The 20,343-nt window shown below is 39.0% G+C and overlaps 1 protein-coding gene across 13 annotated transcripts in view; it reads left to right on the top strand.

The window, feature by feature from the left end:
• Window positions 1–20,343, top strand: part of rimbp2b (RIMS binding protein 2b) — a 73,060-nt gene that overhangs the window by 4,804 nt on the left and 47,913 nt on the right. For 6 of the 13 annotated variants that reach the window (XR_010915567.1, XM_067521477.1, XM_067521483.1 and 3 more), the window contains exon 1: window positions 11,899–12,111. The exons of 1 other annotated variant lie outside the window; for it this stretch is intronic. Coding sequence is in view for 11 of the 12 variants with exons in the window: in XM_067521477.1 (XP_067377578.1) it covers window positions 12,064–12,111 (48 nt within the window). In the remaining variant the exon portion in view is untranslated. Of the gene's footprint in view, window positions 1–11,898; window positions 12,112–20,343 lie in introns of those variants that run through there. 6 more of the 13 variants (XM_067521490.1, XM_067521487.1, XM_067521486.1 and 3 more) reach the window with 2 other exon arrangements.

Here is a 20,343-nt window from a genome sequence, read left to right as displayed (position 1 = left end):
ATTAGTTGAATGTTCCAGGGATAATGTTTTGTGTTTATGTGGAGTTGTAATTGATTCAGATGTCCTGAAAGTGGAATTTCACTGCAGATAACAAGAAAAAAAAAGGCACAACTGAGTGACTCCTATTTTACAGTGATTTATCTTTGTTGTGATACAATTTGCTATGTTGTTCTAAGTTACAGACCTTTATGGTGTTGTTAAACTTGCTGTTTAATTCACTACTTCTATAGTGGCCTATAAGTGAACAGTGATACAGGTTAATTGTATGAAGAAGATGAGATGGATTTAATTGTCTTTGCTTTTAAGGGGCTGTCGTGACATACAGAATCCTAAACTGCCTCATTATACATGCCCAGGCATGAGCAATGTATGATAATATGCTGTTATCGTGATGCTAACAATCAGCCCAGCATGAAGGTGTGCAAATGGTTGTGTGCTGGAATATTAACAGTGTCTAATTTAACCTTAATTGTAAATGAAAACAGAATGCAACAATCATCACATAAAATGAGCTCATATTGTTTTGACATGTCGATCATTCAGACACTATGTGCATGGGTAAGCAGGATCAACCATGCACAATTTTAATTATTAATCCACTATAAAGAAGTAAGTGTTTGAATTAAGAGTCAGTTTTGTTCAGTTTTAAACCCAGATACAGAGGCATGCAGACAATGTGTTTTTTAGCAAAGAACATAGATTATTGTATGAGGTAAATAAGTTTCTCTTTTTCCACAAGAAGTGACAGAGAGAAAAGCTTTTGAGCACCTATGAAGCTCTCTACAGAAGGCTGAGGTGGATGGAGCAACTACGTGGCTTTAGGAGTTGTACCTTGCACCAGGGGTACGGGGCAGGACAGAGACAGCCTGTGTCCAGATGTCTGTTTGCATTGAGAGGTTACGGCAATGCCTCCTGCCATGAGAAACAAACACTAATTGCCCATTGGCCCCGGGTTGGAAGTGTGCAGCTGGGGATATGTGGCTAAAAATAGCACTGCTTGTTCCAATGAGTGGCGGGCACACAGTACCATAGCATTAGTATTCAGCACTAAAGCTCGGCATGGCTAAAAAAGGTCATCTTCTGGCCATGAACACAAATGTCAGGGCCGGAAAGCAACACCAACAGAGGGTTGGTGAACTCAAGGCAGGGCCTCAGGCTTCACCCCATATGGACCAACCCACTGAAGTATTGTACAATGCAGGGAAATGTCACATGGAAACAGCCAAGTGAGTGTCATGACATACTGTGTTTTTGGTTGTATCCCAGCAGCATCCATGCTTGTTCCACCAAGTCTTTACCACCATGCAGGGATGGCCTTCCATGTTTGAGTCAAGTTACAGCTCTCCCTCTTTGACACAAAAAGAGCGTCTGGTTCCACCTGACTAGAGCCATGAATAATTGAATAGGAGGCATTATCATTTCCAGCCAGCTCCACTAGCTTGGCAATAACAAGGAGTTTGAGTTGTGCTATCAGCGTTGCTGGCTAAGTGGTTGAACATGGAGAGACGATGTTATTTTACCTTGTTGGCATCTCATATTTGTGTGGGTTTGTAAGTATCTGGTTGAGTGACTATTTAAGTATTATTTTTATTGATACACTAAGTCACCATAGTGCTTCGTTGTTTGCAGATTTTGGAATGTGCGTAGAGTTGTGTTAAACATATGGTTAACTGGGATGATACAATAAAGCTACCATGATACCATGTGTTTTGGCAAATCCATCATAAAAAGGATTTATTTTATTTCTCATAAAGTCAAGGTTTCATGAAACACAGTTTTCAACATATGCTCAAATCAATCAGCAGGTAGAGTTGTAGATATTTATATTTCTTCTGTTGATAAATTGAATTCAGGATCAATGAAAGGAGAACATTTGTTTGCCCGGCATGATTGAATCTGTTTTTACGCACAGACCACCTGCTGATTCTGATCAGTCACTTACCTACACTTCCAGAGCGCTAACATATTTCACCATGAGTGTAACTTAGCAAAGAAAGACAAGGCAGCCTTATTTATATAGCACACATTCAAACACAGAGGCAATACAACATGCTTGACAAAGAAATAATTTCTAAGACATACAAATAGACATGCATCATAGGAGACCGAAAGCAGCAATAAATTGCCATTGTGGCACTATTTTTTTTTTCCTGCATATAAATTGCTTTAAATGACTGCAGCATTTGTGGTTTCTTTTTTTTTTTTTCCTCCCAGTTGAGAAATTACATTTTGCCCCTTAACATCCAACATGTGCAACATTTGGGCAGCTTTCATGTTCTAGAGGACAACAGTGGCGCTCTAAGGCTCAGCCCAACAACTCTGAGCCACCAAAGGCAGAAGTTACTGGTGAGTTCCCTGGGAAGTGCAGGTACAGCCTTATTGATACTGGACAAGGCATGGCCCATTAGAAGTAGAACACTAGCTTTCATCAATTTCAAGTTTTCATCTTCTTCTTCCTGTATTATGGACTTGTAAACCATAAGTTATTTTTCCTCTAGTTATTGCTTTGACTTTTATATGAGCTGTGCTTCTGCTTCAGCTTGTGCCTAAGAATCCTCATATGGCTTAATTGGGCTCAAGGTGACAATTTTCTTAAAACTTCATAACCACTGACCATATTTGGCAGAAGTCAAGAGATAATCATTTTTATATAACGAATATCAATAATATATGAATAAGTGTAATAAAATAAACTCAAGCTAACTGTTGAACTGTAAAGACATGCTGTGTACACCTGATGCTCAGACCTGTACCTGTGCAGTTACATTTCCTATGGAATGAGTAGGCCTAGTAGCCATGTTGTTATAAAATGTCACGGACTGTAAACAGCAAGTTTCCAGAGTGAAGCTGGCTTCATCTTCCTTAGGCTTTCTCCAGGCTGCGATCTCACAGCATAGGCTGCATATAATTCCCCCGGCTTCCCCTGGCACCTGTGGTTCAATATGAATGAGCTGCATCGATTAAACCTCGGTGTGGTGTGTGTGTGTGTGTGTGTGTGTGTGTGTGTGTGTGTGTGTGTGTGTGTGTGTGTGTGTGTGTGTGTGTGCAAAGGGTTTGTGCGTGTTTTTGTGTGTATGTGTATGGAAAGGGGGCTGCTGGCTTTCTCTTCTGTGTTTCTTTAGCACTTAACAGACTGTTGTCTTTACAGACGGCGATGTTACGGGTGACATCTTTTGGCTGTACCAAAAAGCTGAAGCTTTGTTATTAGCAGCTTCCTCCTGCGTGGTAATGAACATTTAATTAAGCTGAGATTTCCTAGTGATGTAAAGAGGGACAAGAATTGGAGTAACTATAATTCTAAAATAAGATAGTAAGAAGGTCAAATGAAATTTTCCTTTTCTGTTTTCTTTCGTTCATTGGATATATTGAACAAACATATGAAAACATAACATTTTACCTTGTGTTTCTAAACCCTTAAAACTTGTTAAATATTGAGAACGGCCTTGTGAATAGTGAAAATTCCATCATCTATAGTCTATAGAGCTGGTTGTTTAGTACTACCGTCGGATTCTTTGCATAATGAGTATGGTGTGAACGTTATTTTTAAACTCCCTTGCGTGTGACAGGGATACTTGATAATTAGCTTGTCAACATTTCTTAAGGGCTTATCTGACATTTCATGTCATGTGCAACAGCATTTTCAAAGGAACCAAATGTTAATTACACCATATTTTTGAAAATTACCTAAAGATCTTGAACAATTCTGAGTAAAGAATATTAATTCAAGTGCTTGCACCTGATGTTTGCTGTGAAATATGGAGTTTTTGATATGTGGTAGGTATGTTGTCTTCTTTCAAACGTAATTCACTGTTTCTTTTGATAATTCAAATGTTCTCCAACAAGGTCTGGTAACACAAAGGTTGTTGTACCTTGTACCTGTGATGGTTACTGGGAAGTGATGTCTTTTGACGTCAACATGCATCCTATCATGTCATTAAGCTGGTGTTTTGCACAACTAGGTCAGCACGGAAATTGACTGGGAGGGTACTGTCGAGGGGGTGGGTGGGTTGCAGGCTGTGGTGTTATTTTTAAGTGGAAAAATGGCTTATTATGGATCCTGAAAGACTGATGTTGCATCAACAATACTCCATTAAAAACTGACAGAGCATGAGGCAGCTCTTTAGCAAGCTTTGTTATCATGTAAGTGAAATCCAATCAACAAACTGCAGACACCCTGATAAAGTTAGCTTCTATGTGTACACAGCTGTCTACAGCTGTTACATCTTTCCCTCTTAGGCCATGTGAGCAATCTTGATAAAAGTGATTTTTTTACTTTTCCCTGGTGATTTTGTACCCTTTTTAGCTTTGGTGCTTGTTCTCTTTAAGCCAATTACATTTGTGCTGATTTCACACTGTAAAAATTTACATAAGGTTTAAATTTACATAATGTTTTCCTCTGCAACAGGGCTTTTTAATGTATGACAACAGCCCAACAATTCTTGGCTCTTCAGTCACTTTCATGCATATAAATTATGCACCTACAGTTTTAGAAATGCACTAATACCAATATTATTGAAGCCTTGTGTTATGTTTCAGTCACATTTATATATTACAAACAGTATATTCGGATTTTGAGCATTAACCTGTTCATACTGTGCAAATTTGATCTTTTTTCAAATTAGTGCGTATAAACTACACTCTTCTTGGCTCACCAAACTGAGCCATGCCAAATCAAGCCAAACCAGACTTGACCAGACAAACTAACCCAAATAATGAACAAAAGTATTTTCGGCATCTCTTCAAGAATGTAAAACAAGAAAAGCAATAAAACACAAGCATAGCCCAGGGTCCTCTTCACATCTGTTTTCCTTCAACACCTCTCTTAAAAGAAAGCAATGTAGAATAATTAGGTGCACTGACCACTGCGGCTAAAAGTGATTGTAATAAAATAAATTACACTTTTCTACATTTTCAAGTGGAAGACTGGATTGGATCTTCTTTGAGAAGGCTTTTGCTATTACTTTAAATTGTTTTGAAAACAGAAACACGGTCAGATGTTCTTCTTGTTATAATGATCCTCATTCACGGTTTCCTCCTGTTCTGCTGCATGGGTAAACTTTTGAGATACATTGGCAGGCTTTAGAGTGTTTTAACAATAAAACAGGTGAACTTGTCAAAGACTGATCAATGGGAGTGAGTGAACACTTTTCATTCAAATGAACCAATGTTCTGATTACATTGAAGATATACTGATTTACTGTCCACTGCAGTAATGTGATGTGTGATGTTTTGGCACTAAAAGCATTTCAGCCATGTGATGTGATGTTCATTACTCGTGCCAACATTAACAATAAACCTCTATTTTTAACCAATGCAGTTGGCTGTACTGCAGAGCATGGTGGTGCAAAGGTTATCGCTTCCACCTCATGACTAGAAGATCCAGTTTCTAAATTCCTGGCTGGCTGTTGCCTTTCTGTGTGGAGTTTGCATGTTCTGGTTTCCTCCCGCAGTCCACATACATGTTAGGTTATTTGGTGACTCTAAATTGTACATGGGTGTAAATGGGAGTGTAAATGACTGCCTGTCTGTGTATGTTTCTCCATGTTACCCCTGAGATAGACTGGCGACCTGTACATGGTGTGCCCTGCCTCTCACCCAATGACAGCTGGGACAGGCTCTAGCCTCCCTGACCTTAAACAGGATAAGCAGTTACAAATAATGGATGGATGTTGTCTATACTGGCTATTTGTTGGCTTGGCAGATTGGTAAAGTGTTAGGAAATGCAATTCTTGCAGAAGATACTTATGTGTCCCATTCCGTTTGGTTTCTTTCTGTGGTCTATTAGGACACCCCATCCATATTAAAAAGCCTATGATGTGATCTGTCTCTGAAAGTGCCCTTCTATTGCAACTGAGATACTGTGGGTAAGACGTTTTTACTTCTACCCTTAGAACTGTTTGGAAGGCCTGCGGGTCTATTCAGGCTGTGCTTCATTTAATAGTGAAGCGAATCAACACGCCAAGACACATTAAAGTGCCTTTTATAAATACGCATTATACTGATTGGAAAATTCACAATCATAGTATAGATATCATAAGGGTGGTAACCAGCTATAAATATTCTCTGGTGTCATGTGTCACATAATTTGTAGCCCCCACTCCTCTAGGGGCACAACTTTTACCAACACGGTGGATTAATAGTCTGTATGGTGGAACAGGGTGTTAAAATTAAAAGTGTAGGTTTGTGTTTTGTTATTTATTTCCTTTGTGAGTTTTTTATGCCCCACCTCCTGTGCTGGGGGCCAACCTAATGTTTACATGACTTGTAATGAAATTAGAGCCACATGGCGCCCACACTACAGGCCTCCACTGATCCTCTAATTCAATTACCCCCCTTATTAATGCTCAAATGCTGCTGGCTGACCTTAGACTGCACACTGCTTTTGCTACACAGCAGTCACTCGGCAGCTATCTCTGCTTCTTCACAAGACTGACAAGTTATTGTCCTTGTCTTACTGATATCCAGTGCTATCAAACTACATTAATGACCACAAGTAAAAAAAGAAAGTGGTTTACTTTCCTGTAGCATTGTGGAGCATCCATTAGAATTTATGCTTGTATCATATTTGTTACTGTTGATCTTCAGTAATTGTTTTTGTTGTTTTTAATATCAACTAATTTTGTGAATGTAATAATCTCTAAAAGTAATTTTGTAACGTCCAAGGTTTGCGCACACACATATGCGCAGCAAGTTTCATTTAACTTAAGTTGTATGTTATAACTTTAATCATCACATTAAACAGAATACCTAACCTCAACCCTTACCCTATCCGTACCCTAACTTATTTTTAACCTGAACCCTTAAACCAAGCCCATTCAACTTTTGAGTTACTGCTCGAATGTCCTCATAAAGTCTAGTTGGTCTTAATCTCGAAGCTTACAAAATTCAACATATTTTTAAATACTATCAGTAGAACTGTTTACTATTAAAGTAGTCAAAAAGGATCTTCAGTGAGTTAAACACCTACAAAGCAATGGTACAAGTCTGTGTTCTATTGTTCAGCAGGTGTTTGATCAATTAGTTGCACTGTCTCTGTTGCTGGTGGATTTTGTTGCAGGTATGGTTAATGATCAGTAGCCAACTGGAGTAAAACAAAACCTCCCTGCTCCTCTCTCTAGCAGTCTCTGAGCAGCTCACCCATATGATTGTTGCTCTACAAAAAGCAGGCAAGGGCAGGGGCAGTTCAGAGGAGAGACAGAAGAAGCAGAGACCACCAAGTAGAGAGAGGTGGTAGAGTAACATTAGGGAAAGATTAGCATTTGATTAACGTTATTTTAGCCAACACTTACCAGATTAAAGTACCCAGATTAAACCAGACTCATCAGACTAGAGAACTTTTTTCCAGTCTTCCGTTGTACAATCATAGTGTGCCCTTAAAATTTCCATTTTATCGTGAATTGTAGCCTCAGTTTCCTGTTCACAACTGACAGGAGCGGCACCAGGTGTGGTCTGCTGCTGTAACAAGTCTGCTTCAAGGTTTGATGTGTTGTGTGTTCAGAGATGCTCTTCTGCATACCTAGGTTCTAAGAAGTGGTTATTTGACTTACTGCTGCCTCTCTATCAGCTGGAACCTTCTGGCTGTTCTCCTCTGACCTCTGGCATCAACGAGGCTATGGCACCCAGAAAATGCTGCCCTCTGCTTACACATACTGCATTGTGTAGTCTGTATTTGGACCTTTTACTCACCAGGCAATGGTATGATGGTGAGATAATGTTTATCGTAGCCTTATCTGGCATAATACAGAAGGAGAAAGTCATTTCCAGTCTCCTCCAGGGTCAGGTGTTTCCAAGTCTGTTGACACCTGCCACCTTCATCTGCAGTCTGGCTTATAATGATAGCCATGGGCTTTATCACACTTCTGTCTGTATATTTACTCATCAGTGGTGTGGTACTGTAGCATGAAAAAAAAAAGAAGGATATTTGCAATAATATCCAGGGCTCACCATAAATGCTTGCCCATGTGCCCAGTGCAACAGCCAAGAAAACATCATGCAGTTGCCCAATTGGGCAAGTGAAAAATAATTGTGATGGTCTGCAGTATTTCCTGACCATTGATTAATTTTTGTCAGCCCGAGATGATTTCAGCATCAACTGCTACATACAGATTATCTACTTTTGTAATTACTTAAATTGGTTATTGCTTATTTCATTCTTGAGTTGCACACAGCATATTAGATCTTGAAGTGTCCACAGTTTCTCATATCAGGTGAACCAGATACTGGGTCATTTTATTTTTCATTTAATGCTGTGTTTACAAACTCTACCATAACTTCATTAAACATTAATAACATGGAGCCATGTTATCCATGCTACATAGGAAGCTTTCACCCTGTTTTGTCATATTTGCAACTTAGATCAGCTTTCTGAAGACTCTTCCAAGTGCCCATCAACAGCTTCTATAGACATGAGCTGCAGCTGCCAGTCAAATTTATATTGTGTGAACGTTGCAAATTCTTTGTGTTGGTTAGTGTAGAAAATATTCATCCAGTAGTTTCACATTTTGCTAATTGTTTAGTGCTGATCTATACTATTTCGGGTTAAAACAAAACTGAAATGTGCGTCAACAAACACATAGACACAGTCTTTAAACCTCTACCCTCTGAAAGGCCAAACTATGGCACATCTGAACGAAGCTGCCTGAACTTTGTCCTCAAGTGATTTATATTAAAAATATCACAGCAGTATTGCTGTGCCATGTGGCCTCCATTTATTTAGATGTAATAGAAGGATGAAATAACAATCCCATTTTCTACTGTATAACAGTCTAGTATTTCTGCCTCTCAATCAGCAGATACTGTACATACCGATACAACATTGAATTCTTTAGTTATTTTTTACATTTTATGTCTAAAGACAAATTCAGTAATTGAAAATCCTTTAGTCACAGCCATAACACTATATATTTTTTCTGACCCCGATATAAGCGGACAAATGTTTGTACCAGCTGAGTCAGTTGCCCCAACTTTAATAGTTATTTTGAAATAATCATTTTGAAAAGTGGATATTATATACCATTATTATTTCTCAATTTTATGTCTTGTACATTAATAAAATATGTATTTATCTTTTAATAGGCCTACATTTTCTATTTTGGAGAAGTTAATTTGGCTGTTGTTCAAGTAAAACATCGTCCAAAAAACAATGTCAGGCCCTGATTTTAATGTGGTACAATAACAAATAAATAAATCATGTTGTCCTGATAGTATCTTATGATGCCAAACTAAGTAGGACTACATTTAAAAATAGCAGCGGAAACATTGCTTCATATTACAGCTTTAAATGCTAGGGAAGGTGTCTGACGTTAAGCTGGTTAAAGGGTTTATCACAGGTTTTCAGAATCCCCTATCTTTTGACCCACTTGAGGGCATACATGATACAACAAGGCTAAATCATCTCATGCCCATATACAGGGTTTTAAAACCAAATCTATGCCAAGTTTCTCAATCTCAAGCCACTGCACTGAGCTTATTAAAATTTCAATCTGTTATAGGCTCTCTTTCTCGCCTCGCAGGATAAATGTGCCCTTTTTAATAATGTAACCAGTTTTAACAAGATCATAAAATGTTCATCCAACTTTCATAAGCCCTGTTAGCAAAGTGACAAATTCATGTGATGACAGGATTCATTTTGGCAGTCCTTCAGTTTTATAAATGAGAACAGTGTTAGTTGTTTTTCTTTTAGTGTAGCTCCGTGGAGGCTGGAAGTGTTGTGCCTAAGTTTACAGCAGCCTGCAGTGAAGGTTTGTTGCTGTATCACCCCTGTGGCTCTGAAATAGAAGTTAGTCATGATGAGGGAGATTTAGATTGGCCTTCTGGTAACTGATAGTGCTCCACTGAACACTCCCCTTCTCCTTTGCCTCATCTATAATGTACATGATTTACACAGGGCTAAACCCTGAAAATACAGCCTTTTCAGGCACAGCTAGAGCATATATTATGTGATGGCTTTCATAATTCATTTGTAAATATTAGTGTTGTTACACTCTTTAATAAAAAATGTGTTTCAGTGACATTAGCTGAAGTGGGGCAGGGGCAGGGTGTCGTCAGGGCATGAGCTGCGGGCCGATTTTGTCGAGTGTGTCTGTGAGCCTCACTCTCGCAGGCGTTGTCTAAGTGACCTTCATAGGCAGCCTAAAATATGTAGCAGGCATTCATTGATTTCTGGACTGGCCACTGGTATTTATAGACTCAGTCAGTACATAAATATCGATACTCTTACTTATCTATGTGTTTTTGTGCACTTATGTGCTAAATGGCATAAAGAAAGAAGCATGAATTGGCACCACTCTTATTAAGAACGATTGGCAGCACGTGTTGTGCTAACCTAAAATCTGCATGTGATCCAACAGCAACTTAATAAGGTCAATTCCCTTTATGTGGTGGCTAATTACAATACTTGTCATGTAAGTCCCTAAGCTGCACTGTCACATGAAAGAGCAGTTTAATGAAAGGAGGTATGCCCTCCTTTAACCCAGAGTGCTGTTTATGCACTTATTATAAGGTAAACTCTGTGATTTGGTCATATAGGCTTCTCTGCACAAAATTAATTCGATGCAGCTCTACAAACATGACACAGTCTCTTTAGGTTCAAAGTAGTATACAGTACTGATGATTAGGTAATGGCCATTTTTTGTAATACAACATACACGCTGCAGTGATGCTGTCCATACCTTGTGGGTTTTTGAGTCAGCCTCTGCTTGTATTGTAAATTTTGAAGCCCGGTGGCCCAATCTAGACCCGCTGAAGGGCTGTCCAGAGTGTGGCAGAAAAAAAGCAGAACAGGGAGAGGGTGGACTCGGCGCAGCAGAGTCTGTTATTTCGAGTGTCATGATGGCGCTAATTTAAGTTGCGTAGTGTAGCTTTAATTTCAGAAATATACATATTTGCTGAATGTGTTACATCTGTGTGTAACTGTAAATAATCTAGAGGTGGGTGATTGTGCTTAGTCTAGTGCCCCTTAATTAGATTCACGCCTAAGTGGAATTAAAAGCCAACAATGGCTGCCAGCGAGAGACAGAGGAGCTGACTGATGTGCCGGCCACTCGCTGTGTCACAAGAGTTGCAATGAGCTGTGTCTGTGTGTGGAGTGTTGTTATTGTATCACTCTATAGCCCCCACTTGGTTCCTCGAAATTGCTTTTTTGTCTCATTTGGCAAATCTTGTTCATCAGAGCATTTATTTGTGTTTCTCAGAGCTTGTTGTTGACTGTTAAGTTCAGACTTCTGGCTATTGTTGCATTTGAGACACTGCCCTCTGTGAATACTTGTTCTTAGTAGGTACTAAGTGCTAAGTGTAAAGGGCCAAGTGGTCCTGACAGGGATGACTAACACTGCTGATGTTCCTATTTTGTCCAATGATTTTTACCAGAAAAGGTTTTTTCTGGGTCATTTGTTTAGGTTGCATCTCTCTGCTCTTTTTGGTTCTTTCTGTCAGGTATTCCTTAGTTAGGAAATTAATAGATCCAGGAGATTAGGAAATTAGAACCCAGCTTTGGAAGAAGTCGTGTTAGTGTGCTGATAAACATTGACTATATTTTTCTACTTTTTTTAAATCCAAAAAAGATAACAATATAATTCAAAAATATAACAATAGAACAAAGAGTTCCACCTTTAGAACTGCATTTTAATATACTCATTGAGCCACTTTCCAAGGACTGAATATTTTAAGTTGAACTCCTTAAAGAGTAAGAGAAAGACTGGTAGATGAATAGAACTCCAAAGTACCTATTTATATTGTTAAAAGAAACATTTTATCACATACGGTGTTTATATCAAGTAGTTATAATTCTGTTATTTTATATTAATTTACTATTTAAATACAGCTTATTAGAGTCTCTGAATGTTCATTATTGGGCAACTGGAGCTCTGGCAGGCTGCAGTAATCTAATCAGCAAGCTTCGATAGCAGCATGGACTTCATCTGAACTTCAGGATCAGGTTGCAGACTAGTGCTGCGGTTTCAGAGTTCTGTGAAGACAAGTCCATCTATCACCCCATCTCTGCTACAGTCTGGACAGACTTGTGAAGACTGAAATCTACCATTGTTGACTGCTGCTTGTCTGGATATGAGGGAATTAATTTTTAAGGCTTGTACAGTCTCTGTGTGGGAGAAGGTAAGGCAAGGCCAGTGTCAGTGATTTGGAAAATCCTTCTTGTGTGTGAGTGAGAACCTTAAGGAGGTCAGAGGAAAGTTTAGGCAAGTTGATAGAATTGTGTCTGACTAATGTTTTCATGATAATTATACAGTTACAGAGACAGTTCACAGTATTGTGACCTGTATTGATCAATGCATTTTTCATTATGATCAGCGATGCAAGAGACATTGGTGGAATAATACAGCTGTTAATGTTAACATTCGTACAAGATTAAAATATTTATTAAAATAATCATACCTTGCAGAATGTTTCATTGGTTAATTATTAATTATTTTATCAGTTTAGGTCATTTCATACAAGCCTTTTACTGCGGCAAGTTGACTATAATATGTTATACTATATATGCTTATAATCAGCCTTTAAGTTTGTACTTTGAGAAATTCTATTTGTGGTGAGAGATAACTTTGCCTCTTTCTAGTGCATTCCCCTAGGAATTTTCAAGCAACAAGCATTACTCCTTTACTACAAAACATGTCACAGCGGAGCAGTTTTTCTCCAGTACACAGTGGATTTTGTTTGTTAGTTACAGTAGCTGGTTTGTTCAGGAACGGAGCTTTCAGGCAACAAGACTGTGTAACTGACTCTGGTGATGGGTTAAATGCATTTTGTGCTAATTTTATCCAAATGCTGATCAGTTAATGAAGTAACACATTTATGTCTAAAATCACCTATTAAGATTTTCCATTTACACTCATTTCCATTTACAACATTTCACATCTTCAGAAGTGTGAATGGCTGTCTTCTTCACAGTACCATGACGACAGTGGAAAGTCGCTCATTATTATTCAAACATTTAGCTTGGGCTTTGGCCCAGCCTATCAGTGTCTGGGGCTCTTAGCATTCAGCCGGCTGAGCATTGAGCTGCTGTGCTGACCTGTTGTTGCATAACACAGAGATGGTTTATACATTTGCTAGACGTGAGTCCTTTACCTGCAGCTGTTTGATATTTTTGGTTGGGTTGTAATCATGTTCAAGAGGCAAATTGTTTGGTCTTTCCTTGCTGCACTGTCTTTGACTTAAAGAATGTCTCTCTGCTCTTTCTTTCTCTGCACTGATGACTCACACTCTAACACACCCTGCAGAAATCTCTTATCATGCAACAAAAAGGGGGAGAGAGAGTAAGAAAGAAAGAAAGAGATGTGCTCTTTTATGTAGCTCGAACACTCAATACCTGTTCATGTGTCCTCCTCTACCTGCTTTGTCTTTCTGTTTACAGAAATACTTGTACAGTATTCCCTGTGGTTCCCTTTAGGCTGGAAATCCAGCTGGTGTTTTTGCACTGCTAAACCCTTGAGTGCTTTTGCATTCATTTAGGCAACCAATTTCTCTTTTGTGCAACCAAGGGGTTTCAGGAATGCATTTATATCCATCAGATGCAGTTAATACCTCCAAAAAGAAGACGTCAAGCATTGTTTCACAGAAAGCACAAACGTGACCTTATATTTTGGGTAAAGGAGTCAGATCATAGCATTTGGAAACATTTAGAGGTTGTCCTTGATTCTCTCAACCTAGGCCACCCTGCAGTGAGCAAGCTAACATTGTGTAACATTTGTAGTGATGCTGAAGTCCAGCTTGCATGTGCTGCAGTGCCGTAGGTCCACTGCCTTCAGGCTTCTGCTTCTCTGGAAATGGAAAAACAGGACCGAGCATAATTAATGACCATGCATGTGGGGTAGAAAAGACAACAGGCCTGTCTGTGGCCATTTCCAAACACATGGCCCCACAGGCTGAAATGTTACATAACATATATAAAGTTGCTCATGCTGATTCTTAACTGCTTTAGTTTGTTTATTGTATGTCATTGTGGCTGCATGGCTTTGCAATACGCCTGTGTCAGATGGGATCACAGTCACAATAAGATGTGAGTGGTTTCAGATTTGGTGTGTTGTTTTCTTGCAATGGGTCTCTCTCCTCTTATTCACCATGCCCCCTAGTTCAGGACTGTCTTTGGTAGGTCTCTTTTTTTATCTTTTCATCTGGATTTAACTGGCGTTCTGTTTTTTTCTATTACGAACGTGTTATTTTTAGCACACTGTGTCAAAACATGCTTGTCTCATCCAGTGTACGTATGTCCTCACTGAAATAACTTCCCTTCCCCAGAAGGCTTGAGTGGTCTCTTCAGCTACATGTGCTGAAGTCCTCTTTGCTGTGTTTCACACTGCATGCAGAACCATTACGCAACCCCTTGCATCAGCCGCAGGGCCACCGGGCCAGGATGGCAGCCAGCTACCAATCACTCTCCCTTGCATCTTATCTTTCTCTCCTTTTTTCTCGGTCTCTCTGTATTATGCCCAGTGGTTCATTTTCGAGGGAGAGAAGAATGCATGGTTCACTAATTTGTTTGCTTTCCAAATTACTGCAGTCTGTGTTTTTGGAAGTCAGTAAAAGCTGTGGATTGCTGCTGGCATGTAGTGCGGTTTTTCTCGGTTTACTGGAGTGTGAAGGCAAGTCAGAGGAGGCCAGTGGAAGGAGAGAGGATGACCTGTCCTTTGTTGTCAGTGGGCTTCCCATGTGCTCTGTCTCATCTTAATGCAAAATAAAGAGTTGTATTTTCAGTAGTGTCAGACCTTTGAATAAATACAGTCAGGAATATTCCACTAAATGTTTGATCTGCTATCTTGCACAGTGCACTTGACGGGTTTAACAGAGCTTGAATGTGCCAGTAAAGGGGATAAAAGACATACACAAACAATAAATAAGGTACAGGAATAAAAAGAAAACCTAGTCACTTCTCAAAAGCAAGTTCAAGCGGATGGGTATTGAGCTGCTACCTAAAAGTCTCCAGAAGACTTTACAGATCTCAAGTGTAACGGGAGAGAGTTCCAGATTTTAGAAGCCACGCCTTCCAAATACGGATGCGCGATAAGACATTTTATATCATGTGAGAAAAATTTCAGTGACGCTCTATTGTTTATATTGTGTTGCAAATTAAACTATTTTGGCAGTATGAGGCGGCTTTCTTCAAAACATTGTTGATGCAGCAGTGTAGCAGCACAAACACATGGAGGAGAGTGAAGGTGACACAGAACTGACTAATTCAGAACAGCAGGGGGTCTATGCGACAATATGCCAAATAAATGATTTCATCTACTTACTTGTGTCAGTAAACTGAAGCAAGCAAAGGAAACACCTATTCTGAGGAAAAGTTAGAGCTTATGCTCATCTATAAAAATGTAATTCAAACTTTCATTTCTTTTTGTCACATTTAACATTAGCTAATAATACAGCTACAACGGTTGAGTAGCTACAGGCAACTACCTCCACTGTGTAATGTTTTCTTATGTGTTACTCAATGCATAAGTTCACATTATGAGTCAATTAACCCAGCTTAGATTTCAATACAGCTTTCACCATTACAAGTGTTTTTATTGCACAATATAAACCTAACTGATCTGGATCTATAAGCACTTATATAATTTTGATGATTTACAACCAGATTATGCTAATCGTTCTCTCCACTCTGAGAAAAAAAATGTGGAGCCTCTGTGCTCTGGCAGCACCGGAACTGTGCCCACATTGGACCGATACCACTACCACCTACGTGAGAATCATGTCATACAGTACAGAGATACTCATCAGATGAAAGCCAAAGGTATGCTGTACATTTTGTGACATGGTTAATTGAAAATTTCCACCTTCATTCTAAAAAAAAAACATAAAAATATGAGTAAGTACATTTTAGTTAGGTCTATCATCCCAATTGTAATAAGATTTAACCTTTTTCTTTTAAGCCTGGAGCAAGGAACAACCGAGAACCACTGACCACATGATCTTAAGAGACCATTTAGTGAGATCTTGACTTGGTCAGGATATTAGCAGCTGCATTTATGACCCCTTGAAAATGAAAAGGAGTGAAGATATTTTGCAAAGACATGGGAAAAGTGAAGTATAGTGTTCTAGAGAGGAAGAAAAGAAAACACGAGTAGTCATCTCCATCTCAGGCTGAGACACAGTGCAGTAGGACTGAGTTAGGGATATTCCTGAGTTGGAAAAACCAGGATTAATCCTGCTTATCACTTTATATAAGCCCAAGGGAAGCATGTACAAGGCGAATAATATTGGACCCAGAAATGAAAGTTGCAATACCCCACCTGACTGAGGTGCACATTTAACATGGACAGGCATGGTTATAAAAAGAACTGAAAACATCCAACTAAAAGTTAGAGGAAGACCCACAGCAGAGCTGTCCCAGATATAGTTAACCCAGTGCCTAAGCCTGCCAATTAGGAACCTGTGCTCCACAGTGTCAAACGCTGCACTCAGATCCAACAGAAGAGCAAAAGCTACAATCCCTTTGCTTCAGCATCCATTTAAAAAGGTTATTAGAACGTTGAAAAGAGCTGTTTTAGTGCATTGTCATTTTCAGAAAAATTATTTTATGTGCATTTAAGATATCCATGAGCTAGTATGTGCCTACTTTTTCTTGTGATTTGGCTCCTAAGGACTGTTATAGAATGAGGGTTTAACAGTGCAGCACTGGTATAAAGTTTGGGAATCAGTGCATTCTCAGTAACTCACTGAGCATAAATACTGTACCACAGTACCTGCTGAGAACCATGTAACATTGCTTGTGTTGTCAGTGGAATAAGCCTTATTTTGCACTGTGAATACGCTGGGTACCATAAGTATAAAACATTATACATTGTACTAATTGTTACTGTACAGTATGTGAGCAGCAATGCAAAGGGATTATCCAGTGTCGGTAAAAACCTGCACATGCTTGTTTTTCCAGGCTTTTAGAACAAACTAGCAGTGTCTTAAAGCTTACAAAGCAAGTGAGTTCCAGTGAGTCTAAAACTGTGCATCAGCACAAACATTGGCTCTGTTCCCTCTAAACCAGCATCGGCCAGACCCTGCTGAGTGCAGGCAGCATAAATTGATGTCAATGAAGTGGTGCCCTTTCTGAGAATCACACACATATTCTGCTCTGTTCTAGGTCAGATCCACATTTTTAGTCTATGGGATGTTATGTCACTTTTTGTGTGAGGTAGCATAAAAATTGTGGTGGCTGTACACACAGTTCAAAATTGATTAAGATGTGTGTTTTTTCCTCACCTGTTTGTTGATTACGGAAGGCAATAATAACTTTAGCAATTAACATTAGTGCTTCTTAAAATGTATTGCAGTGGAGGTGTAGTACATATTATGACTATTATTATGGGTATAAGGTATTAGTTCAGTGTTTCTCTCTCCTCCACCCACTCTGACTGTATTGTACCCTTTGTGTCAGTTTGCAAAAGGCAAACATGTTGATCTGTTTCTGTTTTCCCTGCTGAATGCTCAAATTGCAGTTTATACTGATAGAAATGGAGATTCCAGTGATTGACAAGTTGGAGTGTTGTTGTTTTTTTTTTTGCTGTTTATCCTTTCTTTCGTGTGCTAGAATCAAAGTCCTGACAGCCCCTCTGATCCCCGCATGGGGACAGGAGCATATTGACAATCACGCCTTGTGCAGCAGCTACAGTATCTACTCCAGGCTGTTGTTTATATGTTATTGCTGGACTCTGTCACTCTTGCAGACAACTCCCTAGCTGTTATGCTGTAAGTCATGCAAAGTAGACCTCATTTTAATGTCACCTGTTATGCTTTTTAGTCAATAGGATCTAAGAGTTTGTGGTATGTGGTAAACAGTTTTCATGCAAAGATGGTCTTTGGAGAGTCATAGGCTGAAACAAAAGTAGTTCATTTACCCTGGAATTAGAGGACTCCCTGTTGTTAAATTTCATTTTTCCACTGAGTCTCAGCAGGGACCCCTAATATGTTCAAAACTATTGTCTGCGTGACCACTGTGTCTGTGACTACACCTTAATATTTGTGTACATTTGCTATTATACTTCCATGTACAGTATGTTTTATTAAAATTATTAACTAAATTCCCTGAACATTTTGCTGCTATAAAATAAGAACTAGAATTACTGCACCATGGTTTTATGCCTTTGTGAACTAGTCACCAAGTCCTCATCAAATGCTTGACTGTCCTAACAAGTACATGCAGTATGAATCCACGGACATATGTGCCAGAGGTAATGGAATTCCATCCAGGCATTTCTGCGATATAGCATTGACAAGAATGGGATGGACATGAGTGTCACAGTGCCTTTGATGTTTGACCACCAGACTCTAGTCAATTCATCTCCTCTAGCAGATTAGATTATCTGCTAAAGTATAGGTTTTTAATACTCAACCACTTCACACACACACTGCACTTTACCAATGCTACACACACTTTTTTCTGTCACTCTTAGGCTGTGCTTAGCTGTTACTCTTAGCTTTTTGTCTATAATTGTCATTATTATCATGTTGTCAGTATTTATTTATTTTTTGAACAGCTACCACTGACCAGGAGAAAAATCATGTATTTGTTAGCATACTTTACTAGTAACGCTGATTCCTTGAGTCCTAGTGGATGCTTGTATCACATTCAAAGAAATACAAGGTATTCCAGTGTTATTGCATTCGTGGGATGGATGACTGGGACTAATGTGAGGCCATAGTGACCTGTATCAATTCATTTTCGGGTCCAAATGGAGGCTTATGCCAAATTAGAAGAAATTCCTTCAAAGCACTACTATCTTATTGCCATTTTAATAATAAACAGAGAAAAAAGTGTGGTGTGGACATGTAGCCTTGACCTTTGACTATTAACTATTAAAATCTAATCAGTTAATCTTTGACTCCAAGTGGATATTTTTTCCAAAATTAGGAACATTTCTAGGTAGTACTGTTATCTTGTATTCACAAGAATAGATAGTTGTGAGATCATAGTGACAATCAGTTCCCTCTTGAGTCCAAGTGGAGGTAAGGACATATGGACAACCAGACAATATGCTGTCGGGAGATGCAGAGATATAATAACACAAAATACTAAAAAGCATGATTTTTGGCCAAACCTCGGGACATAATTTTTTGGAAGGCAATGTTGGTTGTTAGTAGCTACTAAACGCTACTGTATTGTTGACCCCCTTTTCCTTTGATGATGCCATAGCCTTTGTAATCAATTGAGGTATTGTCATATTAAAGGGATTGTCTATATGAGGTATTGTAGACATACCGCTTTAGGATCAAATACCTGCCACACTAAACAAATATTACATTCTTAATAACATTTTCAGCCTCACTTGTACTAAACTGTGTTTAGTGCTAATTAGCAAATGTCATGCTAAAGCACTAAAATGAGATGATTAACACATTAAATATTATACACAACAAACATCAGCAAGTTAGCATTGTCAAAGTTGCCTTGTTATCATGCTATGATAAATGTAGTATTGCCTCATTAAGCCATTAGCTTGCCTGATTCTTTGTCTCATTTAGACAATATAAATACACTGTAATGTTCATTTAATTAAATATTTGCTCACAGTGTCCTTAATGGCATAAAGAATTACCTTCATGTACAAATGGGGTTCACATAGTCTAACATTACTTTAAATGGTACTTTGTTTGTCTGATGTACGTGTGTCTCATCTCTTCACTTATATTTCGGCTTACTCTTGTTTTCCCAAGTTTCCCCTACAGATCATATTGCAAATGCAAAGACAACAGAAGAGCTGAAATGAGTTAGTGATGTATCCATTTTTGGCATTATTTAATTTCGCCATGAGACCACTTGTATGATTTTGGAACTTGAATGATGTGTGCAGCAGATCTGCTGTTCGCTGCTCATGTAATAGAGTGACCCATAAATTGGCAGTGGTAGTTAGAGAGTGTCCCTTGGATGGGAAGCAAAGACCTGTTTTTCTGTATTTCTGATGTGACTGTGCCAGACTCCTGTGGGGTGAGAGCCTCAGTCTTTATCTCCTCCTGGGCACCACCTGTCTTCCATTACTGGACACAGGATCTTCTCACCCACACCTCAATGTGAAAACTCCTCACATCAGAGTGTGTCTGTTTTTGCTGAGGCCAAAAGCCAAGTCTGACACCTCATAACAATCAATTCACAGGCAAGAAGCCTTTCTAGATGGCACGTTTACAAGCAGATGATGCTCTTCACCAGGCCTCATCTGACCTTCCGCTCTGTTTCCCTCCTTATCTGCCATTAAAAAGCCATTAAAGATTGGCCCAAGGGAGGGACTTGTGCTCGAATTCTGGTTTGAAAATGCAAGGATCTGCCTAATCTTTATCTAAAATTAAACAACAGTAATTAATAATGTTAAAACATGCACACCAACTCTTGACTGTTTTGTAACA

The sequence above is a fragment of the Channa argus genome, chromosome 11 (assembly GCF_033026475.1).
Source record: "Channa argus isolate prfri chromosome 11, Channa argus male v1.0, whole genome shotgun sequence".
In the NCBI taxonomy this organism is placed as follows: Eukaryota; Metazoa; Chordata; class Actinopteri; order Anabantiformes; family Channidae; genus Channa; species Channa argus.
The sequence above is the reverse complement of the archived record's forward strand: the minus strand, read 5'-3'. Positions and strand labels throughout refer to the sequence as shown.